A 23,257-nucleotide genomic window follows, 5' to 3' on the forward strand; every position below is an offset into this window, starting at 1 on the left:
CACGGCCACGGTGGCCCCATTAGCCATGCAGGCAATCTTGCCGTTCAGTCAACTGACCCAGAAAGTTTTCTTTGGTTCCAGCCGGTGCCGCTGGTTGGTGGAGCTGTGCTCATGAAAGCGTCCCAGGCGCTAAAGGGATGCAGCTTGGCTGAACTTTGACCCGCTGCTCAGCACCAACACTGCTGCTTTCTGGTGTTGGATTTATAGAGATACCACCTATAAAGGTGGGAATTTACAATCCCTAGAACATCAAATGTGATCCGTCTTGTCCAGCAATAACAAAAACGACTGCTTTGAAATGCAGAAATTAGAAAAATGCCCACAAATTGTTGCCCCTTGTTTTCAGGAGCTCCACCTTTGATCTTTAAATCTTTAAACGTTTTCTCAAAATCATTTTTTTGTATTTTTCCAGTATCAATATCTCAGCCTATGGAGCACCTACTAACACCAAACTTTTCAGTTATACACTTAGCAGTATTCTGAAGATATTTATAGAAGGATTTGTTGATAAATCATTCCTGGCCTGATTTATGTGACATTATAATCCAAAAAATATGTCGAAAATCGTTGTTTTTTTAGGCTATGGACAGTATATTTTGATTTCCTAGGAAATGAAAGCAGATATCCTGAAATCCCTCCATAAATTTCTTTTAATTTTGTGTGTAAACAAAATGAAAAAAGAATATTGAACCTGGCTTTATCATGTGTTCAGATCTATCTTCTGGAAATATATGCAAATTTGCGTATATTTAAAGAGATAATGCATAATTAAACATACAGATTTCTAAAACTTGTAATACATTTTTTTCATACTTGTTTGATTTGTTGATAAATCATTCCTGGCCTGATTTATATGACATTATAATCCAAAAAATATGGCGAAAATTTATGTTTTTTTAGGCTATGGACAGTATATTTAGTAAATTAAAGCAGATATCCTGAAATCCCTCTGTAATTTTCTTTTTATTTTGTGTGTAAACAAAATGAAAAATGAATATTGAACCTGGCTTTATCATATGTTCAGATCTATCTTCTGGAAATATATGCAAATTTGCGTATATTTAAAGAGATAATGCATAATTAAACATACAGATTTCTAAAACTTGTAATACATTTTTTTCATACTTGTTTGATTTGTTGATAAATCATTCCTGGCCTGATTTATATGACATTATAATCCAAAAAATATGGCGAAAATTTATGTTTTTTTAGGCTATGGACAGTATATTTAGTAAATTAAAGCAGATATCCTGAAATCCCTCTGTAATTTTCTTTTTATTTTGTGTGTAAACAAAATGAAAAAAGAATATTGAACCTGGCTTTATCATATGTTCAGATCAATTTGCAAATTTGCGTATATTTAATGAGATAATGCATAATTTGGCATTTGGCAATTTGGCTTAGTTTGGATAAAGAAAAGTGGTAAATAAGGACAGAATGAGAGGGATGGAGATGGAACAGGACAGATGGATTGGATCAACATAAGATAAACAACGTGAGTCCACACTGGATTACTGACCACTACCTCCACTTAGAGACCTGCACTTTGCTGAGTTCAAAGCTTATTCTTCCAAGGAGGCTAATGAACCGTTTTTGCAGCGACTGTGTGTTAAAATCTATGAATAAACAAGCTGCTGAACTCTGATTCGCTGAACAATCAGTGAAGACTTCGGCCCTCCTCGGTTCCCATTAAACCTGAGCACAGCATCAGCATCCACACAGCTGCTGTCGGTGTGGTTTCCTCTCCATAGAAGTAGTCGAACCAGCAGCAGACTCAACACTCTCCACTGCTGAAACGCTCTGAATGCAACTTTAAACTCCTGTGGCCAAATCACTTTTTTACTGAAGCTCCAGGCCTCATCAGAAGGGATGAAATTGTTCACAAAGGCAGGCAAGTTGCCTCCGTGTCCCAAGAGATTCAGAGCTCCAGTACGACCGCAGGGCAGACTGCGTTTAGTGAACCATCTATACCAAGAGCCCCTTCCAATCCTCATTCCCATCACATCCCTATTTTCTGCACCATCTACTGTAGCAAAAGCTGCTAAAGCTTAGAGGGAGATTTTCTCCTTAAGCTGATTTTATATCAACCGATAGCCCTGTCATAGAGCCAAGAACTGGGATGAATGGGTGGATGAATACACAGATGGAGGGGGGGGGGGGGGTAATGAAAGGGAAGGTAGGAGAATGGGGAGCGGTGGTGTTGGTGTCCCATTGGAAGGTAAATACCCAGGGAGGTTTGCTTTGTTTTGAGGGCTGGAAAAGAAGGGATAGAGTGAGAGAAAGAGGACAAAGTTGATGTGACTGCATGAAAGGTCGGAGGGGTGGAGAGAAGAGAGGAAATAAAATGGGACCCGGGTATAAACAAGTAACAGGGAAGAATAGAAGAACAAGAGGCTGTAATCACACAGTACATTAGGTCAGATGGAGAAAGATTTAGATTTTTTCCAGCGCTGGAAAAAATCTAAATCTTACCAAGTATATTTGTCTCATTGAGTATCTCATTACACTTAATATAAGACACAACTGCCTAACAAGAACCATTTCAGCCAGATATAGGGACTTGTTTGTAGACAATACATCTGGAATATCTTGTTAAGTGAAAAAGTCTTGAAAACAAATTGTTTTGAGTCGCATTTCACATGAAACAAGCTTTTGAAGCTAATTTCAAGATCACTTTTATCTCAAAAGTCCTAAATATCACATCTTATTTCAAGAAATCTTGACAAGCCGATTTTCACTAGTTCCATTGGCAGATTTTTTTTGCTCATTTCAAGCAAAAACATCTTGTATTTGTTGTTTTTCTTACTTATTTTTGGAGGAAGAGTCTAAGGATGGAGGAGAAACGTTGTGTTGCTGTGGGGAGAAAATGGCTGAATCCAGCAGGAATGTGTCATGTAGCTGCCAGCTTTAGTCAAGTGATAAATGTACAGTATGGTGACCTTTTACACGTTAACCCCTTATACAAACACCCATCTGCGGAGCATTAACGGCTGACAGAATGCAGATTAAAAAATGGGGTGAAAGAGCCGAATGTTGAACGCTTTTAAGTCATTTTCCCTTTTTCTTGTTGCTTCTTTTAATCTCCGAATGAAATATCATCAGATTTTCTGCATCCAAACATTCCTCCTTTGCCTTTTCATCTTCTTATTAGCACATCAGACGCAGTCCCTCTGTTATGCACCTTTATTCCTTCACTAAACGAGAGCAGGGCTCTTTGAATATCCGTCACTTCTTCGTTTTGTTCAACACATTTCTGTCTCAGGAAAACCATCACAAGAAGAAACACAAACTCATTTAGTAGCTTGATGGATGCTAGTCTGCAAATATTGCCTAACTTATCCCTTTTTATGTGTTTTCTGTAGCTGAAGAAGCTCCTGCTGACTCCTCCCAATGTCCCCACGGGCATCGATGTACACAAAGATGGAATCCATGGCCATCGCTACAGCAACAGAAGCTTGCGCCTGCGGCCAGTCAGACCTGTGGCAAAGGTGAGGCGACAGGTCAGAAATGGGATTTTATGATCTGTATTTATTTCCTAAAAGTAAAAACTGCAGATCGCTGCATCCTCTGGAAGCTCGAGATAACAAAACTGGATTTTCCCAACCGCTGCCTCCGCTTCTCCTACTACTCATACTAACTTTTTGAGTTAGTATGCGAGTTTGAGTCAGCGAGAAGTTCCCGGATGCATACTAGATTCTCTGAAATGTTGGGTATGCATCATGAGGTTACTACTCATACTCAAACTACCCAAGATGCAACGTAATGTGACATCGCCGATCGTCATTTCCTGTCAAAACGTCAGTTTCAAGCTAGCTACAACGAGGGTAGGTTCACTTCCTGTTTCCAAAACAAAAGCACCAATTGTATGGTAATGGCTTTCCCTATGATAAAAGGCAACGGGTATTTTATTTTGTGAAAATAACAGGAAGTGCGTTAGCTCACTGCGGCTAGCTTTAGTAGCGCCGAATTCGTGGGAACAAAATTGTAAACAGCCGGTATTTTGTCAGGTTTTCAACACGTTGGGGATCTAAACGACTACTTTCTCACCTGAAAATGTTTCAAATGTTGCTAAAGTTTACAGAGTTTAGAGCTTAAGAGAAATCAGCTTCAGGCCGGCTGATTTCGGCTCGGGCAGGAGCGAAATGCATTGTGGGTAAACGCTCTGCATACTGTCTGATTGATGAGTATGCAGTATGGAAGTATGTAGTATGTAGTATGCGGTTGTATGCACGAAAATGTTTCGTGCAGAATCAGAAGTTCATTAGCATCAATTTCAGGTTTGTTATTGATATCGTGACAAGATAATCATCGTTAATGCTGGTGGTGGAAGTGGGACCTGGTGACAGATTCCTGCTGAATCTTTGCAGAGCTTCTCTGCAGCGTCGTCTGGTGTTAGGACGATAGAAATCCAGTCGTATCGGCGGTCTTCTGTGTGACTCCAGTTACCGCTGTGGTCAGAGAAAAAAGGACCATTTCACCACTCAACATGCTACCAATTTGCTGCTGGCTGCATGGTCGGTTGTTTTGGTTTGTATCTCCTCCTTTCATAGTGGAGTGGGACACATTTTGCTCAATAAATCGACTTCCCACTCATGCTCGAATAATGGGACAATGACAGCAGTCCAGTTGAATGGAAAAGTCAAGCTGCAGTGTAAACATAGCTTGGCTCAACTGTACATCCAAGCATATGGACTCAAAACGTGGGGAGATACGCTGCAGCCTTTCAGGGGAGAATTAAAGCAGAAATGACTTCCAGGATCCAGTTTCTGACTCTTACACTGGAAAAAATGCCCCTCCAAAAATAAGTAAGAAAAACAACAAATACAAGATGTTTTTGCTTGAAATAAGCAAAAAAATCTGCCAATGGAACTAGTGAAAATCAGCTTGTCAAGATTTCTTGAAATAAGATGTGATATTTAGGACTTTTGAGTTAAAAGTGATCTTGATATTAGCTTAAAAACCTCTTCAAATGAAAAAAAAAGCTTGTTTGTATTAAAACAAGTCCCTATATCTGGCTGAAATGGTACTTGTTAGGCAATTGTGTCTTATATCAAGTGTAATGAGATACCCAATGAGACAAATATACTTGGTAAGATTTAGATTTTTTCCAATGTAGATGCTCTTTTCCTTCATGGGAAACGATATCAAACCTGAAACCAGCAGCAGTTTTTTAGATATTTTTAGTTGTCCAAGCAAAGCTTTGAGCCTTCGGCTGCTGGTCGTGATGAATGTGGTGTTGAGGAAGAGAGGACATTTACAGTGGCTGCCACTGTATGACTTGGCAGTAATTGGATAGCTGCTAGCATTGTACTTCAAGTGCTCATTGATTACAACACCAGTCATTTATCTGGTACGAGCACAAAGCATGGCGAGCCTTCACACGGACTTTCTGCTCAAGTGAGGAGGATACAGAGCAACCCGCTGGAAGCAGCTGGGGAAAAGCCGAGCCTGTATCCTAACCTCTGTGAGGGCTGCAGCTTCAGAGGCTTTGCTGTGGCAGATGGTGGAAGTATTGACTGACAGGGCACGAGGGCAACAGTGAATCAGAGCGTCTCCCTCTCATCTCGCTCTGTGTGAGTAATATGGAATCAGCCATTTTACTGCAGCTGCGCACTGAATCATCCCTCCAGATTTACTGCTGTATCCAGGGCAGAAAACCGGAGATGCGTTCTGTTTCTGGAGCATTCAAAGCAGAGGAAAAGACAAGGCGCTTCAGTAGGAAACATCGGAGGAAAATGACCGGCTTTCATCGACGGAAGCCTGAGATATTCAATTCAAAATGTATTTCTATAGCACATTAAAACAACCTCAGCTGACCAAACTGCATCACTTATTAAGAGAGTCATCAATAAAATAGCAACAAGAATAACTTCATCACAGATAAAAATACAATTTTGAGATAAAATTAGTAATAAACTTTCATGTGTTTTGGGACTGTCCAAAGGTCACTCTTTCTGGCGTGAGATTCATTCCGAATTAGAAATCATATTCGGGACAAAAATCACTTTCAACTGGGACGACCTTTTTTTGGACTCCAAATTTCAACAAACATTACAACGAAGAAACTGTTTGGAAAGCTGAGTGCAGCTGCTAGGAAAGCAACTACAAGGAAATGGCTTAAACCAGATACCCCATCTATTAGGGAATGGGATGATATTCTATATGAAATCTATCGAATGGAGAGAATTACTTTCTCTGTGAGGCTATATTCTCCCGAGACGCCCAACCTATGTTTAACAAGAAAGAAGCATATTAACATCTTGCTTGTATGTTTTAGTGTTTGTTTTTTTCCCTTTGTGGTTTTATTTTTAAGTATCACCTCATGTTCTGTTCTAATTATTAAAAAAAAAAGTGAAAGGATCAGACTGTAAAGGGATGCAACCTGTGATAATAGTATGATTGACATGTAACGATCCTAAATAAAGACAAAATTTAAAAATAAATAAATAAATTAGCAATAAAATAAAAGTAACAATAAAAGTAGCAAACCAAGGTAAACTCCATTTCAGCTGGTGGAAGATAGAAGAAGAGATAGAGTTGTTGCAGATGTGCAACGCGACAGGAAGTGATTTTCTCTCCCAGAAATCATCACAAAGAGAAACTTCTGCCTTTGGGATAGTTCCCTAGGCCTTAAACCGAGAGCTCACCTTATTCGTGCCTCCTCATCCTCCTCCGTCCTTCATCATCCTGCGACCTGAAGGAGTGAGGGGCACAGTACGAGTCCTTTTTTGTCCCCTGAGGTACAATCTATACTAATGTACCCCCTAGGGTTAATTATTGGGCCAAAAGGTACATATATGTACCTTTTTTTCTACATGCTGGGGTACAATAGACAGTCTGTGTTAGGCTACTTCAGTATAAGGGTACAGAATTGCCACCAGAGGTACAAGATTGGTCTCCAGTGGCAAGCCATCATACCCCTAAAGGTACAATTCTGTACTTTATTTTCTATAAATTCTTTAACTTTATGGCTGGGAAGCAGTAACTTTGTTCACGTATTCTGGTGGAAGAAACTGACACGAGATGAGGGGGAAACCAGTGCATGTGTCACTTTGCAGAGCCTTTAAATGCACAAAAGTGTTTAGAACCGTTTGATATAAAGATCAAGTTCAGAGACGTAAAACGCAGCTCCGCTTTCCTTCCTTTCAGTGGAATAAAAGCTGCAGGTATAAGCTAGAGATGGGACCAAGTCACACATGTGCAAGTCTCAAGTCTTTTATTTTTTGTCAGGTCAAGTCACAAGTCATCAAAACAGTGACTCGAGTCCCCATGTCTGGTGTAAGCTGAGTTCTGTGTGCTATGCAAAGCTCTGAGGGCGTCTCTCAGGAAGTGTCTCACCTGTCCTCTTCTGTTTGCTTGTCCCAGAGCGACCTCCCTCTGGAGCGGAAGCCCCGGGCGGTGCGTCCCGCGGGCCGCCTGTGCACCGAGCTGCACCGCCACCTCACCACGGCGCAGGACACGGACATGGAGGACGCCCCGGCGCCCGACACGGAGGAGGACGACGAGGAGGACGAGGACAGCGAATCGGAGGAGGACGAGGAGGAGGAGGAGGAGTCTTCCAGCAGCGAGGTGGAGGGCGCCGCGGTGGCGGCCGTCCCCGCCGAGCCTCCGAAGCCTCAGTTCAGCTCGGAGAAGGAACTGCACTCGGTGGTGGAGCTGATCACGTACATGCACACCTACTGCCTGCCCATGCGCAAGCAGCAGGGCTGGGAGCGCAAGGAGCGCGAGCTGCCCCGGCCGCGGGCCAAAGCCGAGGCCTCCCGCCCCGTCACAAACTCGCACAGCAGAGTCGTGCTGGTGGCCCCCGCAGGGAGCTCGGCCGGGAGCGGCGCCCCCCGGAGGCTCGCCTTCGCCCGGCGGAGGGAGATGAAGGCCAACTCTCTGCTGCGCGAGCTCCTGCAGCAGAGCAGCTCCTTCGATGTGAGCAAGCCTTACAGACTGCACAGCCCCCCGTACTCCCACTCACACAGCCCCAGCAGAGGCGCAGCAAACGCCCCCTCTGCCCCGACTAAATCAGCCCCTGCCCAGTTCCCCGCTTCCACCAACCCCAAACCAGAGCTTTGTAGAGACTCGTCCTCGTCTGAGAGGAGGAACTTTGACTACGAGCCCCCGCAGAGCCTGGAGGAGCCCGCCGAGGCCAGCGGCTCCTTCTCGGTGCGGCGGTCCCGGCGGCTGGCCTCCTTTCCCAGCCGCTTCGCTAAGAGGCTGCGGCCCGGGCGGGTGAGGGACGAAGAGAGGGAGGACAGGGAGAGGACAGAGGAAGGACAGACAGGGGTCAAGCTCCTGCCGACCCAGGCGGGAGCGGGAACCACGACGGAGATGCAGCCCGAACACCTGACGCCAAGCGATGGCAGCGCCACCTCAACAGAGCCGACCAAACCCTGCTGCCACGGTGAGAAAAACAGCTTTTATTCTGCTTTTATTCTGCTTTTATTCTGCTCTTATTCTGCTTTTATTCTGCTCTTATTCTGCTTTTATTCTGCTCTTATTCTGCTTTCATTCTGCTTTTATTCTGCTCTTATTCTGCTTTTATTCTGCTTTTATTCTGCTTTCATTCTGCTCTTATTCTGCTTTTATTCTGCTTTTATTCTGCTCTTATTCTGCTTTCATTCTGCTTTTATTCTGCTCTTATTCTGCTTTTATTCTGCTCTTATTCTGCTTTCATTCTGCTTTTATTCTGCTCTTATTCTGCTTTTATTCTGCTCTTATTCTGCTTTCATTCTGCTTTTATTCTGCTTTTATTCTGCTTTCATTCTGCTTTCATTCTGCTTTTATTCTGCTCTTATTCTGCTTTTATTCTGCTCTTATTCTGCTTTTATTCTGCTCTTATTCTGCTCTTATTCTGCTTTTATTCTGCTTTTATTCTGCTCTTATTCTGCTTTTATTCTGCTTTCATTCTGCTTTTATTCTGCTCTTATTCTGCTCTTATTCTGCTTTTATTCTGCTTTCATTCTGCTCTTATTCTGCTCTTATTCTGCTTTTATTCTGCTTTCATTCTGCTCTTATTCTGCTCTTATTCTGCTTTTATTCTGCTTTCATTCTGCTCTTATTCTGCTTTTATTCTGCTCTTATTCTGCTTTTATTCTGCTTTCATTCTGCTCTTATTCTGCTTTTATTCTGCTTTCATTCTGCTCTTATTCTGCTCTTATTCTGCTTTTATTCTGCTTTTATTCTGCTTTTATTGTGCTTTTATTCTGCTCTTATTCTGCTTTCATTCTGCTCTTATTCTGCTCTTATTCTGCTCTTATTCTGCTTTTATTCTGCTTTTATTCTGCTTTTATTGTGCTTTTATTCTGCTCTTATTCTGCTTTCATTCTGCTCTTATTCTGCTCTTATTCTGCTTTCATTCTGCTCTTATTCTGCTTTCATTCTGCTCTTATTCTGCTTTTATTCTGCTTTTATTCTGCTCTTATTCTGCTTTTATTCTGCTCTTATTCTGCTTTCATTCTGCTTTTATTCTGCTCTTATTCTGCTCTTATTCTGCTCTTATTCTGCTTTTATTCTGCTTTCATTCTGCTTTTATTCTGCTCTTATTCTGCTTTCATTCTGCTTTCATTCTGCTTTTATTCTGCTTTTATTCTGCTCTTATTCTGCTTTCATTCTGCTCTTATTCTGCTTTTATTCTGCTTTTATTCTGCTCTTATTCTGCTTTCATTCTGCTCTTATTCTGCTTTTATTGTGCTTTTATTGTGCTTTTATTCTGCTTTTATTCTGCTTTTATTCTGCTTTTATTCTGCTTTTATTCTGCTTTCATTCTGCTCTTATTCTGCTTTTATTCTGCTTTCATTCTGCTCTTATTCTGCTTTTATTCTGCTCTTATTCTGCTCTTATTCTGCTCTTATTCTGCTTTCATTCTACTCTTATTCTTGCTCTCACTGGATCTAATCTGCATCGACTGTGATAAATATCCGACACATATCACTGAACGGCCAGGCCATGTGGCGCCGACCACGCATGACTTGGAAAGACACCAAAGTTTAGACTTGTTTAGTTGTAATGTGACCGTCACCAAAGATAAAAACATTTAGCTTCATGCTTTAACTGGTTTCATTCTGATTACAGAAAAGCGAGCCTGCCTCTGTCTGCCGCTCAACCCAAAGTCCACAGGGTGAGTATCTCCATCTAAAGTTCCACAAACTGTGGGTAACGCTGACTGGGGAGTTCATGACGATAAACAGCTTCTGTCCTCTAATCGTTCTAAGAAAGGTCCGGGAGCGCCCGGGGTAAAATGTAGCATCTAAAAGCAACTAAATGAATGTTTTTATCAATATAAAACCTTAAAGGGAGCGGTTGATTTGTCCCTTCTGGGCTACTGCAGTAAGGTGCACTACACCTCATCACACACTGAACGTACCGCGTTAAGGTTTGGACGACATTGCGGTTAGTCGTTAAATTACACGGTAAAATACATTTACTGTGTAATTTAACGTAATTTTTCCATGTTGCCATGGCGACGCATGCCATGACACTGTTCTGCTGCCGGCTGTGGAATCCTCACACGTCCAGTAATAATAATAATAATAATAATAATACATTTTATTTATAACGCACTAATTATGTCTACTAATAATAATAATAACTTATTACGTCCCACAGTCGGGACGCTTCGGAGGTACCGTGTGCCCTCAGAACCGACGTCGGGGGGGGGGGGGGGGTTCTTTCTGCAGAAATAGTTTAAGATGCTGAAAATGGTCGTTTACCTTTAAAGTTTCCGACTTTCTGCGAATTCAGAAGTGATGCAGCAGCGCTGCAGAAAGGCATTCAGCATCGTGGGAACTGTTTCTGAGCAACATAACGGCTGTTAACTGTAAACGACTGCGTGTAACCACCTGCGTAAACCATTTGTTTCTTATAAAATGTTCTGCTTCATTATCAGGCACCATTAAAAATGGTTAAAGCCTTTAACATAAGACTCCATGCGAGTCATTCTGGAGTCAGAATGGGGACAAAGAGGCAGGAGCTGTTTCTTTATGCAGGTCACATATAAGCTTAGAAAACTGGAGAATACTCTGAACTGTAATAAGCCTCGACGAGGCCCAAAATTCATCCTTTTTCATTCGGAATCGGAGCCCCTGTCCGGCTAACTGAGATTTTAATCTTTGCCCGAGTTGCTCCTACTTTTCCAAATGAACCTCTCCGACCCGTCCGGCTCAGCGGTCTTCCTGTAAAAACCCCGGGCGTCTGTCCATCTTCTAACCCAATCAGTCTTCTGAAGCGCTCCCTAAAAGAGAAAAAAAAACAGGGTTTTTTTGTGGAGGGTAAGTAATATCCCGCCTGGAGCAAATCCAGTCGGTGCAGCTCCTGCCTTTTCATGGCAGCCGTAGAAATAGAAACAGACAGCCACAAATAGCAGAGGAAGAATAGGGGAGAGGACAGCGGAGTGCATATGGCTGTTGTGATAAGAAGTGCAGAGAAATGCCAGCAGCATTCACAGGGAGACGCACAATTCAGATTCAGCAGCTGGAACTGCAGCGTTTCTGTGTTTAATTTCTCTGCTTTCATGTGTTTGTTCGTCTCCAGAGAGGCGCAGTACAGCAGCAAGCCTTTCGAACAGACGCTCGGCGTGGATCTGTGTGGAACAGCAGGTAAATGCTCTTTGTGTCTACAGCCAAACTAATTTGTAGGGGAAGCAACAGGTTTCTGTGGACCAGCGACCACAGGAGGATTCCTCCCAGGCTGCAGAGACAGAAAGGGTCCTGAGAGAATAGGGAAGTGTGGGGGAAATGGGCTTAATCAACTTACAACTTAGTTGTGCAATAAGCATGAAGCCAAAGCCTGCAGTCTGTTAGCTTAACACAAAGATGGGCTGTGTTCGAAACTGCATACTTCTCCTACTACTCATACTAACTTTCTGAGTTAGTATGTGAGTTTGAGTAAGCGAGAAGTTCCCGGATGCATACTAGATTCTCCTAAATGTTGGGTATGCATCATGAGGTTACTACTCATACTCAAACTACCCAAGATGCAACGTAACGTGACGTCGCCGATCGTCATTTCCTGTCAAAACAGCAGTTTCAAGCTAGCTACAACGAGGGTAGGTTCACTTCCTGTTTTCAAAACAAAAGCACCAACTGTATCGTAATGGCTTTCCCTATGATAAAAGGCAACGGGTATTTTATTTTGTGAAAATAACCGGAAGTGCGTCACTCACTGCGGCTAGCTTTAGTAGCGCCGAATTCGTGGGAACAAAATTGTAAACAGCCGGTATTTTGTCAGGTTTTCAACACGTTGGGGATCTAAACGACTACTTTCTCACCTGAAAATGTTTCAAATGTTGCTAAAGTTTACAGAGTTTAGAGCTTAAGAGAAATCAGCTTCAGGCCGGCTGATTTCGGCTCGGGCAGGAGCGAAATGCATTGTGGGTAAACACTCTGCATACTGTCTGATCGATCAGTATGCAGTATGGAAGTATGTAGTATGTAGTATGCAGTATGCAGTATGTAGTATGCAGTATGTAGTATGCAGTATGCAGTATGCAGTGTGTAGTATGCAGTGTGTAGTATGCAGTGTACAATATGTAGTATGCAGTATGTAGTATGCAGTATGTAGTATGCAGTATGTAGTATGCGGTATGTAGTATGCGGTATGCAGTATGTAGTATGCGGTATGTAGTATGCAGTATGCAGTATGTAGTATGCAGTATGCAGTATGTAGTATGCGGTATGTAGTATGCGGTAGCAGTATGGAGTATGCAGTATGCAGTATGCAGTATGTAGTATGCGGTATGTAGTATGCGGTAGCAGTATGGAGTATGCAGTATGTAGTATGCGGTATGTAGTATGCAGTATGCGGTATGCAATATGTAGTATGCAGTATGTAGTATGTGGTATGTAGTATGCAGTATGCAGTATGTAGTATGCAGTATGTAGTATGCGGTATGTAGTATGCAGTATGCGGTATGCAATATGTAGTATGCAGTATGTAGTATGTGGTATGTAGTATGCAGTATGCGGTATGCAATATGTAGTATGCAGTATGTAGTATGTGGTATGTAGTATGCAGTATGTAGTATGCGGTATGCAGTATGCAGTATGCAGTATGCAGTATGTAGTATGCAGTATGTAGTATGTAGTATGCAGTATGTAGTATGTGGTATGTAGTATGCGGTATGTAGTATGCAGTATGCAGTATGCAGTATGCAGTATGTAGTATGCAGTATGTAGTATGCAGTATGTAGTATGCAGTATGCAGTATGCGGTATGTAGTATGCAGTATGTAGTATGCAGTATGCAGTATGCGGTATGCAGTATGTAGTATGCAGTATGCAGTATGCAGTATGTAGTATGCAGTATGTAGTATGCAGTATGCAGTATGCGGTATGCAGTATGTAGTATGCAGTATGTAGTATGCAGTATGTAGTATGTAGTATGCAGTATGTAGTATGCGGTATGTAGTATGCAGTATGCAGTATGCAGTATGCGGTATGCAGTATGTAGTATGCAGTATGTAGTATGCGGTCTCGAACACAGCCATGGAGTGTATGGAGACAAACTGAGTACAGGTTCATCATTTTGGGACTGTTTTCATGTGCATGTCTCTTCCCTCGCCCCCTCAGGTCTCACGCCTCCCACCACCCCGCCTCACAAATCTTTGGAGGATGAGCTCTTTAAGCCGACAGAGGGAGGAAAGGGCGGCGGCCCCAGCGGTGACGGCGGCGCCGGCGGCGGGGAGTGTTCCCACCTGCCTTCGAACGCCAGCGCCGTCACAAAGAGCTCGTCCTGGCTGAGCCGTTCCCACCACCAGCGAAAGCTGCCAGAACAGACGGAGCTGTACGCCCAGCTGCGGCGCATGGGCCAGGCCGGCGACGCCGACACCCACCGCAACTTCGGCGACCACGACTACTGCGCGCTCAGCCTCGGGGAGAGCCGCAAGCGCAGCGCCGCCATTCTCGGCGCCATATTCCAGACGCACGGAGGCGGCGAGGGAGACGTTCCCCTCGCTCTCAAAGCGGGCGATGATCAGCTGCTGGACGAAAAAGGCAAAGACGGCGTGGACGAAAGGCTGGTGATGGCGGAGGTCATAGAAGCACTGGGGCAGCAGACGACCGCGGTGATGTCATCACCGCCGTCAGACTGCCAGTCAGCGGCTGCCACGCCGCCGGTGTCTGAGGAGGAGGCGGAATGCTCGTCAGCGTCCCGCTCACCCTCACCCATCCTCCACCTATGTCCCGACTCCCCCTCCAGCAAAACAGACTCCAGGTGAGGCGACAGGGAGGATGAGAAGTTAGCATGTTAAAGGTTAAAGGTCATGACAGCACAGTTAGAAAAAGACAACGAGGGTAGGTTAGCTTCCTGTTTTCAAAACAAAAGCACCAATTGTATGGTAATGGCTTTCCCTAAGATAAAAGGCAACGGGTATTTTATTTTGTGAAAATAACAGGAAGTGCGTTGCTTACTGCGGCTAGCTTTAGTAGCGCCGAGACGAGGGAGGAGGCGGGGAGAGGGGGGATTATCTGTCGAAAAGCTGAGACTTTGGCTGTGTTCGAAACCGCATACTTCTCCTACTACTAGTTTCGAACACAGCCAAAGAACGGCAGTCAGGAAAATACTGATGTTTCCTCACATGTGATATTTAAGTTTCACCTCTACTCTGCCTTCATCTCACCTCCTCTGCTCCTTTTTCTTCAGTGAGAACTCGGAGATCTGTCCTGACGACAAACAGAGGAACAAAGCCAAGTCTGATGAGGTAAGCAACAAGTTCTTTAAGTTTCAGAATTCGTAAGCAAAGTGTTCGGGCCAAGTAAACACACAAATCAGACTCCATGTGGCTGAACCGCAGGGCGCTGCCGGCCACTCAGCCTTCCTCCTCTAGTTCAAACATCTATCAGTGTTCTGGATTGTCCTTTTTTTTTTTTTTTGTCTTGACCGTTGCCATGGTTCCCCCTGTTGCCAGGACAACTGCCAGGTGTTTTACATCCACAACCTGCCGACCAGCGTCACCCAGAACATGCTGAGAAAACGCTTCCAGGTTTTCGGCAACACGGAGGAATGCAAGGTCATCATCTGCAACGAGTAAGTTTTCCCCGATAAATATTTATGCTCGGTTTCATCTTTTGTTCCATTTACAGACAGAAAAACACTACATTTGGTCTTCAGGCTTCACCTGCTGCTCCTGAACAGTCAGAGTGGGATTCATTTTCCCACGGAGACGGACTGAATATGAATCTAAAGTGTCCTTCTGTTGCAGACAGACCCAAACATTTGGCGTTTTGTTCATTTAGAACTAACTAACAACACTGAAATGATTGATGCGAGAGTCCATATTAAGAACAAGTCCTTTGGGAATGTCACATGCATACGTTACTGTATTTCTCACCTTCGGTGTGTCCTCTCCCGTCTGGTTGCAGGGAACGCTGCGGGGTCATAAAGATTCGGCAGGCAGGTGTTCAAAGACACCGGAGAGAACGGGAGACGGTTTGTCAGAACGGAAACGCCGGCCTCAGGAGGATGTCGAGGAAACGCTACATCGATCTTGGTAATCAGCGATAAGCACCTGCATCGACATCTTAAAGCCCAAAGTAGCAGCTTAAGGTTTTTTTTCTGCTTTGAACATTGTCAAGAATAAGAATACCTTAAAAAGATTAAGAAGTGTGAACAAAAACAGAAAAATAAAGTTGTCATAAAATGTCATCATCTTAAACTTTGAAGCTAAAAGGTCTTTTAATGCGAGAATTAAAGGAGAAATCACAACAAGCCAAGGCAACGCCATCTGTTTACGTACGGCTGCTGAATCTGAGCTTTTTAGGGCTAAAAACAAACTGTTCTGCCTGAATTTACAGCTTTCAGGTATTAAAGTTTCCTCAGGTTTTATAGACGATTAAAGCTGGGTATCATCAGCAAAATAATGTAAGTTCTGGTGAATTGTAGAATAGAAGTGGTACGAGTTCAAAACCCTGTGGAACACCTTAATTAACTGTTGGAGGACCATTTGTAATGTTCAAAGTATCAGATGGAAGAGTTAAACCAGCCAAAGAAGTTCCCTCAGGTTTTATAGATGATTAACGCTGCGTATCATCAGCATGTACAAAGGAAATAGAAGTGGTACGAGTTCAGAACCCTGTGGAACACTTTAATTAACTGTTTGAGGACAATTTGTAATGTATTAGATAGAATTGTCTTCTCAGCGTAGTAGTTCCAGTCTAAAATATCACTTAAAGGCAAAACACACAACTGATAGCAGCAAGTCATTCAAGGAAACAGACAGTGGAGCGAGGCTTCTACATAAAAACTACAGAAAGATGCTGATGTTAAAAGTGTGTTTGCACAACAAATGTTATGGCACTTTCATTCATATGGCAGCACATTTAAAATAAAGCTAAATGCTAAAAGCTATACACTACTTTTGGATTCATTTTTGGATTCTGCGTACAAATGCGATTAATCGTGATTAATCAGGGAAATCATGTGATTAATTAGATTAAACATTGAAATCGTTGCCCAGCCCTAGTAAGAAGTTTGTCTCCTGACCTCCGACCCTGTGCTCCTCTGTTTCAGACGAGGCCGGCCCCGGCCCTGTGAAGAGCAAATATGATGCACTGGACTTTGACACTCTGCTGAAGGAGGCCCAGAAGTCCCTGCACCGTTGACTGTCAGCGCTGCTGACTAGCCAGCCTTAGTTAACTGCAGCAGCACCCCTCCAACAACAGGTCTGCCCTCACACAGGCCTCTCAGTACCTCCATGCAAGGCAACCTCGCAAAATGTTTACATTTTTACCATTGGAATAAAGTAACAAGGACCTTGTTTTTTAAGTTCTTTCACCGGAGGATACTGCTTAAAAACGAGGACGCCACTGGGAGTCCGGAGAGTTTCAGAGACAATGGAGGGAAAAAAAAAAAAAAAAAAGGACTTCGAACAGCTATGAACAATGAGAAATTTCTCCGCTGAACAACCGTAACAACAAAGCTGCTTCCTGTCTGTACCGGTGACATCATTGCCCTGCCTTGGAAAAGTGGGCGTGAGAGACCTGTAGCAAATCCTTGCTATCCCCGCGTTGCGTTGGTCGTCGTGGTGTGTGTTCCTGCGTGTGCGTGTTCTTCGTTCTGTTTTTTAAAAAAAGAAAAGAAAAGAAAAACCCTCCCTTTCTTTACGGTTTCGGGTTTGGTGGTGAACCTGCAACGCTGCGTTCGCCACGTCCGCTCGTATTTACCAGGAGGGGAAAAAAAAAAAACTTGCTTTGTTTTAGCGGAAAAATTGTTGATGTTATAAATTTTAAAACTTACTGTGTGTATGTCATGGACAAAGAATATAACAAAGTAACATTAACGTAAATCAATGGATGACTGAACAAGTTTACAAGTCTAAAATGAAGAAAAAAAAACGTGATTTTTTTTTCTTTTTTGTAATTGTAGTGCTTCCTTGATTTGATCTATGCACTGTAAGGAGGTAACTGTCTCTGCTGTCCCTCACCTTTCCCCTGATAGCTCATCTCTAACTCTGCCATGCTGACCATCTCGGCTCCTTCTACTGGCTGCTGCAGGCTCCCGTCACATGTTCAGACTCCACCTAAAAATACGTTTCATTTCCCCCAAAGAGGCAGGAAAAAGTTCCCCGAAAAGCACTTATGTTGAATGTTGTGAGTTAGCCTCAAATCAATGTGAACCGAGACGCCGATAGTTTGAGTTTATTCGGACGGTCTGCTGTGAGCATCCAGCTTCCTGAAATGGATCAAAAAGAAGTTTTAGGAACAGCTAAATTTGAAAAATTCATGTGAAGATAGAGTTGAGGTATCTTTGAATATTAAAGCAAAATGTAACAAACTTCATTGGCTATGATTTAAAATTACAGCTAAATCTTTAGGTTTGACTGAACAAAAATGAGAATCGGGCGTCAGATGCAACGTTACGCATGGCCGGAACAAACGGTACCGGCTGCAAACTGGAAATAAAACCAGGTGCATCGATTAGCTTTCAATGCAAGTAGGCGAAAAGATGGAATCATTGTCAGTCTGACTCAAACAAGACTGTTTAAAATACATTTAAACCTCGTGTTTTTGTATCCTGGAACATGGAAAATAGTCCAGTTGGATGGCGATCGTCATAGATGATCGTTTCTAATGTTTGCTGGAGCTTCAAAAGCATCAAATTTAGCATAAACGTATTTAAGCTAACTCCTTATTCAAAGAGTTCGAGAGCTGATTGAGATTTTGAGAATAAGTTCTAACATTTATGGACGATCAACAGTTATATATGAAAGACTCCTGCAAACATCCAGCCCAGCCGATGTGTTTCTGGTTTGCAACCGCTACCGGCTACAGCCGTCCATTACTTAGACCGTACCGCCACCTTCTGATGGCGCCTGAAGCTCATTTTCTGTTCAGCAACCATGGAAACGTGTTCTGAAGCTGGTCACGAAGCTGGTTATGAAGCGGAGGCTTCGGAAACATCCACCCACCCAACATAAAACCGCAGATTCAAACAGAATGTATTTCAGAAGCTGAATGTAGTCATCGTGTTTCCCCACATTTCTGCCCGTCCAAAGATTGTGGAGCTTTTTTGGTGCTTTTTGACCCGCTGAGAGAGACGGTTTCTGGGCTTAAAGTGCAGCCTGGGCAGCACCTGACCTCCATCCCTGCAGCAGCCAGCAGCAGCGCGCCCTGAGCGGGGCCAGAGCCCCCGCAGCCTGCCAATAACACAGCCAGGGAACAAGCAAGGGATCGTCTGAAAGGAAGAGCGGTCGGCCCAGAGTCCGATTCCTCATCTGAGAGGTACTGTACCAGATGAGCATCTCTACCTCACACCCATCCATCCCGGCTCCGTTAGCTTTTCTTTTCTCCCCCCTCCTCTCTACTCTTTCACTCAGTTCAGCTCCTGTTGGAAATGTTCTTCAGTTTGTTTTTTTTCCCAACCGATGAGCAGTTATTTAAGGTAATAAAAAGGTTTTTTTTTTTTATATACCACGAAGCTCTCTGAGAGGTGAATTAATCTCTTTTCTGGTCTGTCCTTCGCTTGCCTCGCGGCGGTTTTTAAGCGCGTCCGTTTCTTGGAGTCTCGACCGCGTGTCCTCGTTGTAACTTGAATGTTTCGTCTTTGTCTCGTGTTTGAGAGTCGGACGCTGCTCACGCTTACGGGTCAGCGAGGGGCCGAGCGGCGGTTTCTGGAGGCTGGTCGGTCCTCTCCTCTCCTACGAAAATTGAATAAAAACGCAGCCCGACTCCTTGATAAAGGCTGTGTTCGAAACCGCATTCTTCCATACTACATACTCATCGATCAGACAGTATGCAGAGCGTTTACCCACAATGCATCTCGCTCCTGCCCGAGCTGAAATCAGCCGGCCTGAAGCTGATTTCCCTTAAGCTCTAAACTCTGTAAACTTTAGCAACATTTGAAACATTTTCAGGTGAGAAAGTAGTCGTTTAGATCCCCAACGTGTTGAAAATCTGACTAAATACCGGCTGTTTACAATTTTGTTCCCACGAATTCGGCGCTACTAAAGCTACGAAAGCCATCACGATACAATTGGTGCTTTTGTTTTGAAAACAGGAAGTGAACCTAGCTAGCTGTAGCTAGCTTGAAACTGCCGTTTTGACAGGACACGAAGACCGGCGACGTCACGTTACGTTGCATCTTGGGTAGTTTGAGTATGAGTAGTAACCTCATGATGCATACCCAACATTTCAGAGAATCTAGTATGCATCCAGGGAAAAAAGTCAGTATGATTAGTAGGAGTAGTAGGAGTAGTATGCGGTTTCGAACACAGCCAAAGTCTCAGCGTTTCGACAGATAATCCCCCCTTTTCCCCGCCTCCTCCCTCGTCTCTTCTCTAACTAATCAACTCCTTGGTAACACACACACACACACACAAAAAATTGAATGTTTACATCACTTGATTCTCCTTTGACTTTATTAGGAACGCACACTAAGTACAAAGGCGCCTTATTCAGTGCTCAGAACTAAAGTAACAGCAGTTGAAGGAGTCTGTGAGGATGCACCTTTCAGGCTCGCTGATGTCTAAAATCTAACAGAAACACTTTAGTGCTATACATACTGATTGGAAACAAGGTGACGCTTCATAAAAAAAGAACTGAATGAGTATTTGTGCTTAGTATGTATACTACTAAAAAGTGAGAGAATGTGCTGGTTTACATATGAAAAAAAGAAAATATAATATATGAATATATAATGTGTACATAGCACTATGCCTCATTGTAAACAAAATGTATCGTGTGTTTTATTTTTTAAAAAAGGTGGCGGGTCGGTTGATTAACTAATCAGGCGGGAATCGGTTCGGTTTTTAACACGTTAATTTAGTTCGGTGCAGGAAGGAAAACGAAGGGAAAGCGACTTCACACAAAGTCCAACTCCGTAGCAAAGATGATGAACAAAAAAAAGAAAAAATGATGAAAGTATCCCTTTTAGGTTCGGTTTCTTTTGTTCCTAAATAAGCAATTTCAGATGCAATACATAATGATTTCATGACAGCCTTTCTGAAAGGAAAAAGGTAATAATGTACAGTGTGAGGCGGGCAATCAGAAGGAGAAGAATGTGGTCAGTAAAACGGAGCTAACACGTGCTAACGTGCTAACGGACCCACTGATGGACTCTGCTGTTGGAACTACGTTATCGCCACATTTTGATGGTGCACAGGTTTAGTTTTAAATGAGAGTTGCTTATTTTACAATAACCACACAGGTGTGACTCTGGCAGGGAGGAGAAGCAGAAACACTGGTTTGACCCCCGGAAGTGTTTCACTGCTGAGGTCGACGCTGTAGAAACCCCCCCCGGATTAAGAGTTAGGGTTAGGGTAACTAACTACCCTAACCCTAACCCTAACCAACCCTAACCCTGTCTAATGGCTTAGACAAACTCAGTCTTTCCCACCGATGACCAAAATTAAAAGCATTCTCCTGGAATCTGCAGTATATGACGGGGTTTCTACGGCAACCGCCTCCGGTGACATCAAAGCCGTCCCAGTTTCAAAATGGCGAGCCTTAAAAATCCAAACAAAGCTACCAAAATCGAGCTTTTATTATTACCGTTTCAACTCCTTTCCAATCCAGTGTGGTTTATTATCGACTAATTACTGACGTAATTAAAACTTTTTTCAATAGCCATATTATAAAAAGGTATATACATATATATATATATATAAATATATATTTGTGTGTTTGTGTAGATATCTAGATGATTATATACTTTCTTATAGAAAACTTTGATGTTGATCATTCTCCTCGGTGTTTTTGAGAACACGGTGACGCGTTTCAACGTAAAAAACCCGCCGCCGCCGGCTGCTGCCGTCAAGCGGGGCGATGAATCCAAATAAAAAGGAAAAAGAAGAAACTTCCAAAGGGAAAACACCCTCATCGCGATGCAATACCTTTTCTTTCCACTCTCTGTTTCAGACAAATGGCGAGAAAAACATTTCACTTGACCAAAAAAAAAAAAAAAAAAGAAGAAAAAAAAATGGATAAAATAAAGAAAGTTCAACATTAAAGAGCACGCTTGGCCACGGCTCACCCTTCACATTCTGTTGTGTAGATGTAAAAACACTCGTTTAAGTCACTCAGCGTCGCTTCGGCTCGTCGCGGCGTCAGATTAGCGCCGACGGGACGGGAAGCGCTTGCAATACGGGCCCGAGCGTGGCCCCAGATTCCACAGGTGCGTCACAGGTAAAGGCCACAGAGGCTGATGGATTGTGTCAGTAGGGACTGTAAACTGTCAGATCTGCTAAATATGTGTGGGTGGTTTGTTTTTTCTTTTTCGGTTGACATAAAAGGGCATACGTTTGTTTTTCATTACTATTGATTTCTTTGTCTATTTACATCTAATGACTATCAAAATTCACAAATGATTTTTTCTTTTTTTTTTAACTTAGTTTTTGGTAAACAAAAAGGTAAATACTGCTAGTGAGATTTTATATTTTTACATATGTTGGTTTTATTTTGCTTTTTTTTTTATTTATATGCCACTTAGTTTGGATGTCTTTAAATGGTGTTTTTTTTTTCCTTTGTTGTGTGATTTCATAAGTCTTGAGAATGTGGAGACAAAGGCATTTCAGTATTTTTGAATTGTTAAAATCTAGTTTCATAGAAGCTAAAGTATCTGATGTTATAAATTATATTTTAATTCATGTAAATAGTTTAAAACAGAAGACTACGGCTTCCTTTTAAACTGAATACATTTCTCTTCAGAGATTGTTTACATTATGAAACTGTAGAGATGTGCTCCTCATATACTGTATAAAGTACATATATTCATTGATTTGCCTCCAAAAATAAAATCCTAATGAACAACACTTCATTTGATTTATTTACATTTAACTCACTGTTGACTGTATTGGGACCCGTATTGTTCAATCTGTACATGCTTCCACTAGGCCAGCTAATACGCAGCTATAATGTGTCCTACCACAACTATGCAGATGACACTCAGATCTACGTGTCACTGACGGCAGGAGAACATGGGCCTGTAGATACATTGTGTCGCTGCATCCAACAGATCAGTGTGTGGATGCAAAACAATTTCCTCCAGCTAAACTCAGACAAAACTGAAATCATTGTCTGTGGCCCACAGAAACAAAGAGAAAGTGTTATCAGTCACCTTGAGACTCTCTCTCTAAAACCTAATAATCAGGTTAGAAATCTCGGGGTAATATTGGACTCAGACCTGAACTTTAACAGCCACATTAAATCTGTAACATCAGCAGCTTTTTACCATCTAAAAAACATTGCCAGAATCAAAGGAATAGTGTCTAAAGCAGACTTAGAGAGACTGATCCATGCGTTTGTCTCCAGCAGGTTAGACTGCTGTAACGGCCTGCTCACTGGGCTCTAAACGGGCTGTAAGACAGCTGCAGTACATCCAGAACGCTGCTGCTCGAGTCCTGACCAGAACCAGGAAATACCACCATATTAGTCCAGTGCTCAGGTCTCTGCACTGGCTTCCTGTCGCTCAGAGAATAGACTTTAAAACAGCTCTGCTCGTGTACAAGTCTCTTCATGGTCAAGCGCCAAAGTACATCTCTGACATGTTAGAGCCATATGAACCAACTCGGGCTCTGAGAACCTCAGGGAGGGGTCTGCTGCCCCAGGGAGGGGTCTGCTGCCTCAGGGAGGGGTCTCCTGCCTCAGGGAGGGGTCTCCTGCCCCAGGGAGGGGTCTCCTGCTGGGGCCCAGAGTCAGGACTAAACAAGCTGAGGCTGCGTTTCAGTTTTATGCTCCTAACATCTGGAACAGCCTTCCAGAAGATGTGAGACAGGCCTCAACTCTGACAATGTTTAAATCCAGGCTGAAAACAGTTCTGTTTAGCTGTGCATATGACAC

The 23,257-nt window shown here is 43.0% G+C and overlaps 1 protein-coding gene across 1 annotated transcript in view; it reads left to right on the top strand.

Moving 5' to 3' along the window:
* Positions 1–22,230, top strand: part of ppargc1b (peroxisome proliferator-activated receptor gamma, coactivator 1 beta) — a 115,051-nt gene extending 92,821 nt beyond the window's left edge. The window contains exons 4-12 of the mRNA XM_075482006.1: positions 3,363–3,488; positions 7,366–8,392; positions 10,063–10,108; positions 11,521–11,585; positions 13,556–14,198; positions 14,628–14,685; positions 14,893–15,011; positions 15,347–15,474; positions 16,494–22,230. Of these exons, the coding sequence (XP_075338121.1) occupies positions 3,363–3,488; positions 7,366–8,392; positions 10,063–10,108; positions 11,521–11,585; positions 13,556–14,198; positions 14,628–14,685; positions 14,893–15,011; positions 15,347–15,474; positions 16,494–16,585 (2,304 nt within the window). The 3' untranslated portion in view covers positions 16,586–22,230. The remainder of the gene's footprint in view (positions 1–3,362; positions 3,489–7,365; positions 8,393–10,062; positions 10,109–11,520; positions 11,586–13,555; positions 14,199–14,627; positions 14,686–14,892; positions 15,012–15,346; positions 15,475–16,493) is intronic.
* Positions 22,231–23,257: the final 1,027 nt, after the last annotated feature.

The sequence above is a fragment of the Odontesthes bonariensis genome, chromosome 13, assembly GCF_027942865.1.
Source record: "Odontesthes bonariensis isolate fOdoBon6 chromosome 13, fOdoBon6.hap1, whole genome shotgun sequence".
Lineage (NCBI taxonomy): Eukaryota > Metazoa > Chordata > Actinopteri > Atheriniformes > Atherinopsidae > Odontesthes > Odontesthes bonariensis.